Below are 7,390 nucleotides of genomic sequence, written 5' to 3'. Positions count from 1 at the left end.
GGTCTCTGGGGGGATGATAGATAGGCATTCCTAGTAGCCCTAAGTCCCTGACCCTCTACCCTGGCCTGGTAGTTGGGTATTTTTCTTTCTGGTCCTGGGGGCTTATATCCCACACTAAGCCCACTGTGAGAGCCTTATCTGAACTTGTACTTTGTAGTTAGCAGGATGAGGGGCTGCCATTCTCTAGGGGATAAAGACCGACACTTTTAGGAAGTGGCCCAGCTATTAAGGAAGCCAGTACTGCTCCCCCCCACACACCCGGGCCCATCGGGAGTGAGGGAAGTCACGTCAGTCCCGCCTCTCTGTTTCTGGAGTATAAGAGCTGCTGGAGGCTCTGGACAACCAACTGCTCTCTCCCCTGGGCCTTAAGGACCATGTTGGTGGCTGTCCTTCTCTCACTGGCCCTGCTGGGCACAACTGAGGCCTGCAAAGGGCACTCTTCCTCCTCCCAGACTGGCATTGTATGTAGGATCACCAGACCAGCCATCTTGGTGTGTAAGTTTCAACTGTGGGTCCCCCCTGGGGAAGAAGTGGTGCTCTTCAGGGTTGGGACAAGCCCTCTGACGGGAGCCTTTAGGGGCAGTCTGCCTAGGGGGAACATGTTGGCTTTTCTTCTCAGCCAAGCTGAGCCCATTTCAAAAGTGGGTTTTATGCATGGGTTAAGACATCCAAAGAGAATGGGGGTGGGGTGGGTCTTAAGAGTATCAGTCCTCTTCAGGTTTGTGGCATAGACCCCAAATGACACCACAGTAGCTCTCCATTAGCCACACTTGGCTTATACCAGGCAGCTATTTAATCTCAATTTAACTACCCCTACTTGACCTCCATTGCATCTTTGATAGATGATGTGAGTCAAGTGTATGCTCAGAAAATTCAGACTCACTTTGTTACCAACCAGAGACAAGCATAACTTGGAAGGGCAATTTGCCCCAAGGGGGAAAATATCATACTGATGACCATCTAGAGCATCCTATATCCAGTTTTAGGAGAGCAGTCTATGGCCAAGGTTTAGGAGCAAGGCTATGACTGGGGGCTGATGGCTGGCAAGGTGGATAGAGTGCCAGGCCTGGAGTCAGGAAGATTCATCTTCCTGAGCTCAAATCTGGCCTTACACACTTCCTAGCTGTGTGACCCTGGGCAAGTCACTTAACCCTGTTTGCCTTAGTTTCCTCATTTGTCAAATGATCTGGAGAAGGAAATGACAAACCACTCCACTATCTTTGCTGAGAAAACCTCAAATGGGGTCACAAAGGGTTAGACATGACTGAAGAACAACTATGATGGAAGCAAGAGAGGTTATAGCCTGTGATAAAAATCAGATGGTCATTCTATTATCAAAGTTAGAGATCATTCTATGCCTAGGGTTAAAGGTCAGTCCTATGACCAGGCAACTTTCTTAAATGCACAGAGGTCTTTAGCAAATTATTTAAATGTAGGTGCTTGAGGGGTGTAGTAGAAAGTCTTATGTTCACATTTACTTCTGTTTCTAGTGAACCAAGAAACTGCAAAAGTGATTCAGAAGGCCTTCCAGCGTGCCACATATCCTGACATCAAGGGAGAGAGAGTCATATTGTTCCTGGGCAAAGTCAACTATGGCCTATACAAGTGAGTCCAGGGACCTGATGAGAAACCAGGTTATTCTTTGCTCTCTTTCCTATTTCCCATCCCATATCATACACATTCAAGGTCAAGATGCTCTTGTGGGAAGAGGACAGGCCAGGAGTTTCTTGCCCAAGATCACAGAGTCGGGGCACAGTCAGACCAGAACCTAGGTTTCCTGACTCCCTTCTCCCTGTTCTTGCTGCACCAGAGAAGAAGCCCTAGACACACCATCCTGTCTAGACATGGCATGCTATACTCTATGAAGCAACTATCCCCACCCTGAATGAAGTCACAGCTCTGAAAATAAGTGGAACATATTGTAGCACTGCATAGATGCCTGCCATTTTTGTTAAAAACGAATGAATCGGGGGCAGCTGGATGGCACAGTGGATAAAGCACCGGCCCTGGATGCAGGAGGACCTGAGTTCAAATCTGGCCTCAGACCCTTGACACTTTCCAGCTGTGTGACCCTGGGCAAGTCACTTAACCCTCATTGCCCCACCAAAAAATAAAAAAAAAAAAAAAGAAAAACGAATGAATCATAAACACAATCAAGGTGAATTGTTATATTCGCCTCATAGTTTAATTAGGTAAAGCTTATTGATTTATGAAAGGTGGTATAGCGTAGTGAGTAGAGAGCTGGCTTTGGAGTCCCAAACAGCCGGCTTCAGGGCCTGTCTCTAACACGTGTTGGCTGTGTGACTCTGGCTAAGTTAATGTCTTATTGTCCTAGTAACTGATTATCTGCCTGGAGAGAGATGATTTCCTCATGGTGTATGTCCCCTATCCCAATGAAATTAGAGATCTGGTCCAAAAAGAATGAATAATAAATACATCTAATATTCATATATCTACTTGTAAATGTTTGATGTTTTGTACTTAGACCCTCTGTGAGCCCATTTCCCAATTCTAAAATTATAGAATTGGGGTCAAGATGGCCTTGGAGGTCTCTTTTCCCTCTGATATTCCATATTCTAAGAGTGATTTAGAGCACAAAGAGATGGCCTCAATGCCAGGAAGACCTGGGTTCAAATTCTCCCTATGACTCATCCTTGGTATAAGAATCTGGGTAAATAAAGTGTCTAAGACTATATATTGAGAACAGGAGTGGGCCTGCATTGGAGGGAATGCCTCCAATTTCCATTAGAGAGAAGTTTCTAATACAAATGAAATTCCAGTCCCTAGCACCTGCATTGCCTATTGTCAGGCCCCTTTTAGTGCCAATATTCTGTGATTCTTGGATTTATTTAAGTAGTGGTGACTGGGGATGCCTCTTCTGCTCTCTTTCTGCCCTGGATCCTGCTCCACCCCCACCCCAACCCAGTCTGATCTCTGTTCCCTCTCCCAGCATTCAGATCAGCAACCTGTCCATCTCCAGTAGCCAAGCAGAGCTGAAAAAAGACAAGAGCATAGACATTACAATTCAGAATGTGTCTGTGATCTTCAAAGGGACCCTCCAATATGCCTACAATGGCGGATGGCTGTAAGTATCATTTCAAATACTTTCTTGGACTCAGAGACCTAGCTCCTTGAGGGCAGGGACTGTCTTTTTGTATCCCTAGCATGTTAGCACTGAGCCTGGCACATAGTAGATGCTTAATAAATGTTCATCAAGTAGCAGCTAGTTGGTGCAGTGGATAAAGCACTGGCTCTGGATTCAGGGGGACCTGAGTTCAAATTCGACCTCAGATACTTGACACTTTCTAGCTGTGTGACCCTGGGCAAGTCACTTAACCCTCATTGTCCCACAAATAAATAAATAAAAAATAAATAAATGTTCATCAGCTGACTGAGTTCCAACTTGCTGTGTGAGGTTGAGCAAGGTGTTTCTCTCCTGTAGGCCTCAGTTTTTTCTTCTGCAAATTGGGAGTACGGACCTAGATTCTCTCCTAGGAACCTTCCTTCTCTGATGGCCAATGGTTCCATAATCCCAAATACCTTCAGGCAAATGCCTCCTAGAAGAGCCTTTCTAGCTGAGTTTTCCTTTCTGGTTTCCTGTTATCCCAGATAGTGCTTAAAGCTTCTCTGCAGATAGGCTTCATTTTTCTTTCTTTCTTTCTTTCTTTCTTTTTTTTTAGTGAAGCAACTGGGGTTAAGTGACTTGCCCAGGGTCACACAGCTAGTAAGTGTTAAGTGTCTGAGGCTGGATTTGAACTCAGGTACTCCTGACTGCAGGGCTGGTGCTCTGTCCACTGTGCCACCTAGCTATCCTAGGCTTCATTTTTACAACAATTCTTTATACCGAAACCCAGAAGCATAGCAAGGATATGGATGTAAATAAATCATATTACTTGAAAATTCACACTTAAAGGATTTGGGGAAAAGATTCCTGACTGTATCTGGGAATTCCAGACCCTGGGACAAATTCAGAGTGGAGGGGAGACAGAGACCCTGGACTTTTTTTTTTCCTTCGGTGAGGCAATTGGGGTTAAGTGACTTGCCCAGGGTCACACAGCTAGTAAGTGTCAAGTGTCTGAAGTCGAATTTGAACTCAGGTCCTCCTGAATCCAGGGCCAGTGCTCTATCCACTGCACCACCTAGCTGCCCCAACCCTGGACTATCCCAAGGTGAGTACAAACTGCCTTTGCTGTTGCTTCCTGGTGCCCTGTATATCATGGTTCCCAAACCAGGCAGTATGAAGGCACAGCTTGTGTCTGTAGGATTCAGATCTTTAAGGACTGGGTGTGCATTTACTTCTTCCCCACACTTCCTCAGGGAGGAAGTGCCCTCTCTAGATGTCAATACCCTGTGACAAAGCCCTTCACACTCCATGCTAGTTACTCCTCTGCAAGGACCTAATGTGATCTCTGATTGATCAGCTCCAGGGTTCCTGCAGCTCTGCTCAGTTAGCTTGCTAAGTGTCACAAACCTGGCAGGTCTCCCACTCCTTGGGTCCCATGCTATATCTCTTATTTTATAACAGGAGTTTGTGGGGACGTAGAGTTTGTTATGCAGAATTTCTCTTGCCAGCAATGCATTAGTTTGCCCTGGTGGAGGCTGGTTGTAGAACAGACCCCTGGATTTTTTTTTGTTTTTTTTTGCAGGGCAATGAGGGTTAAGTGACTTGCCCAGGGTCACACAGCTAGTAAGTGTCAAGTGTCTGAGGCCAGCTTTTGAACTCAGGTCCTCCTGAATCCAGGGCTGGTGCTTTATCCACTGTGCCACCTAGCTGCCCTCCCTCTAGGTTCTTTAAGGTGAGAAGGGATGAGTCTTGGTTCCATGGAGCCAGAGAAGTGTATTTTAGTACCTTAACTTTCCTTATTCATCTTCCTTGTTAGATTTCAAGTTCATCGGTCTGTTGACTTTGAAATTGACACTTCACTTGACCTTCAGATCAACACCAAGCTGGGTAAGTAAGCAGATACTGAACCATGCTTTGTGACTTGGGCCCTGCTCTTGGCATCTGGGAATTTATTCGGCCCCAGGAGTCTGAAGCAGCTACTTGGGGGTGAGCTTAGGAGCTGGGTCCTCAACTCTATCACTTGCTAGTTATTTGACCATGAGACAGTCATTTCATTCTTGTTTTGTTTTGTTTTGTTGGTTATTTTTGTTGTTTTGGGCAGGGCAATGAGGGTTAAGTGACTTGCCCAGGGTCACACAGCTAGTAAGTGTCAAGTGTCTGAGGCCGGATTTGAGCTCAAGTCCTCCTGAATCCAGGGCCTGTTCTTCATCCACTATGCCACTTAGCTGCCCCCCAGTCATTTCATTCTAAAGCTTTCATTTCCTTATCAGTCCTGTGGGAATAAGGCTGACCTTCATCACAGTTTTGTAGTAACTGAAATCAGAAACATGGAATAGTCACATAATGAGCATGAAGGATCGGTTTTACCTTTGCAATCTCTGTGGGCCCCTACACCCATCCCAGGAGGGGAGAGACTGCACACAGAACACCTACATGCCCACCACCCACAACCCATTGCTCAGTCGGTGTGGTGTTGTGGCCTAGATGGTGCTTCTGCTCCCCCTGCTGGCTTAGGCTGCTTCTAACTGGGGTTTATTTTCCAAGAGCAGCTTGCAATGCAGGGCGTGTGCAGGCTGACACCTCCGACTGCTACTTGTCTTTCCACAAGCTGCTCCTGCATCTTCATGGAGAAAAACAGTAAGTGCTTCCCTTACCCCAGGAACTAGCTCCCACATCCTGTGTTCTAAGGTCCTTCCCAGCTCTTATATTCTGTATGCTGAGGTTCCTACTTTCATTTTCTAAAAAAATAATAATAATAAATTTAAAATATGTCTATGTCTATGTGTGTGTAACCCATGTAGACACGGGTCTCCATGAGTCCACAACTGTACTGTGCATAGACATGTTACAGTCATATATTACACATAATCATGTGCTTGCATATAGATAGAGCTCTTTAGGGTCAGGGACACAGTGTATTAAAGTAAAAAGAACGATGACTTTGGAGTCAAAGGTCCTGCCACTCATTATCTCTATGACCCTGGGTAAGTCACCACCTCTCTGGAACGGTTTCCTCATCTGTAGAATGAGGAAGTTAAGGCACTCAAGGATCCTTGCTAGCTCCAACTCTATGATTTGTAAGCAGTGGAAGAGCTACAAGCAGTAATTTGGGCTTCTAGGGAAAATTCAGTTGAAGAAGGTCTAGAAAGGACTTGTGGGTTCTTTTCTTCTTTGTATCCCTCTGATGGGAGTTATAGGCTGCACAGGCAAAAAATCCCTTTTCCTGCTATCATTCCTTGTTCCTTTTGCCCCTTCTCCTCAGTTCAACATCTCTGGAGTACCTGTGCTACTGCTCTGCCTTCCCTTTCCATTGTGCTCTCTGGAATGCCTGTTCCATTGATGACAACCCCCGCCCCCCTTGTCTTTCTTCACTCTCTCTTTCATTTATTTTCTTTCATGTAAACTTATTTCCCCAAGAAGACATGCATTCCTGGCTACTCCCACCTCAGTACTATATTACCTTCTCCCATGGCCCAGACACAGTGAGCCAGGAGGAGGAAGAGTAGGCATAGCCTTTGCTTCTCACTGACACTTCCACATTTTCCCTCTACCAATTTGCCCCATCCCTCTATATACCACCCTATATATATATACCATATATGGGTGGCTATTACTAAATGGTACCCATCCCTGCCTCCCTTGCTATTCTCACCAAATTTCTACCACTAATGATCCTCATCCCTGGATAACCTTCCCCTTTAATCCCAATGGTAATGGTGGAGAACCTCTAGATGAGGCTGGTCTCCAGACTATAGCACAGAATGCTTCCTTAGATTTCAGTGCCTGGGTCAAAGCCCTAGCTATCCCACATGAGTTATGACTCTGAACAGAAGCATAACTGGAGGGTCTCCCTCCTAACCATGAATACACTAAAACCAGATGCTTTTCTACCTCCAACAGACCAGGCTGGATTGAACAACTGTTTACAGACTTCATCTCTTTCACCCTGAAGCTGATCCTGAAAGGGCAGGTGAGGAGTTTTCTATAGAGGCAAGATGACGCTTCCCCAGAATGCCTTCCTCTGAGCTGACAAGGCTCTGTCTCTAAAGACTAGGCTGTGGAGCAGAGTGGCAGGTGATTCAGGCCTTCACATTGAAAAAGGGCCCACAAAGCAGGTTACCCCAAGTCCCTGAAAACAGATGCTATTGACCTTTGAAGGAATATGACTGATTCGTCATACTTCTTCCTTGGGTTCACTTGGCTTGACCCATATCTCATTGCTGGGGAGTTAAGGTACCTGATGGGGCTGAGACCTGGAAGGGAGGGAGGATTTAGCCAGCTGTAATGCCACCAGGGATTTAAAAGAAGCCCTCTCCCTAGTCTGCA

The 7,390-nt window shown here is 45.9% G+C and overlaps 1 protein-coding gene across 1 annotated transcript in view; it reads left to right on the top strand.

Moving 5' to 3' along the window:
• The first annotated feature begins 320 nt into the window (after positions 1-320).
• The window catches only part of LOC122739752 (cholesteryl ester transfer protein), a 29,155-nt gene continuing 22,085 nt past the window's right edge, over positions 321-7,390 (top strand). The window contains exons 1-6 of the mRNA XM_043981427.1: positions 321-495; positions 1,491-1,605; positions 2,951-3,085; positions 4,881-4,951; positions 5,614-5,701; positions 6,965-7,034. Coding sequence (XP_043837362.1) covers positions 375-495; positions 1,491-1,605; positions 2,951-3,085; positions 4,881-4,951; positions 5,614-5,701; positions 6,965-7,034 — 600 coding nt within the window. The 5' untranslated portion in view covers positions 321-374. The remainder of the gene's footprint in view (positions 496-1,490; positions 1,606-2,950; positions 3,086-4,880; positions 4,952-5,613; positions 5,702-6,964; positions 7,035-7,390) is intronic.

The sequence above is a fragment of the Dromiciops gliroides genome, chromosome 2 (genome assembly GCF_019393635.1).
Source record: "Dromiciops gliroides isolate mDroGli1 chromosome 2, mDroGli1.pri, whole genome shotgun sequence".
Lineage (NCBI taxonomy): Eukaryota > Metazoa > Chordata > Mammalia > Microbiotheria > Microbiotheriidae > Dromiciops > Dromiciops gliroides.
The sequence above is the reverse complement of the archived record's forward strand: the minus strand, read 5'-3'. Positions and strand labels throughout refer to the sequence as shown.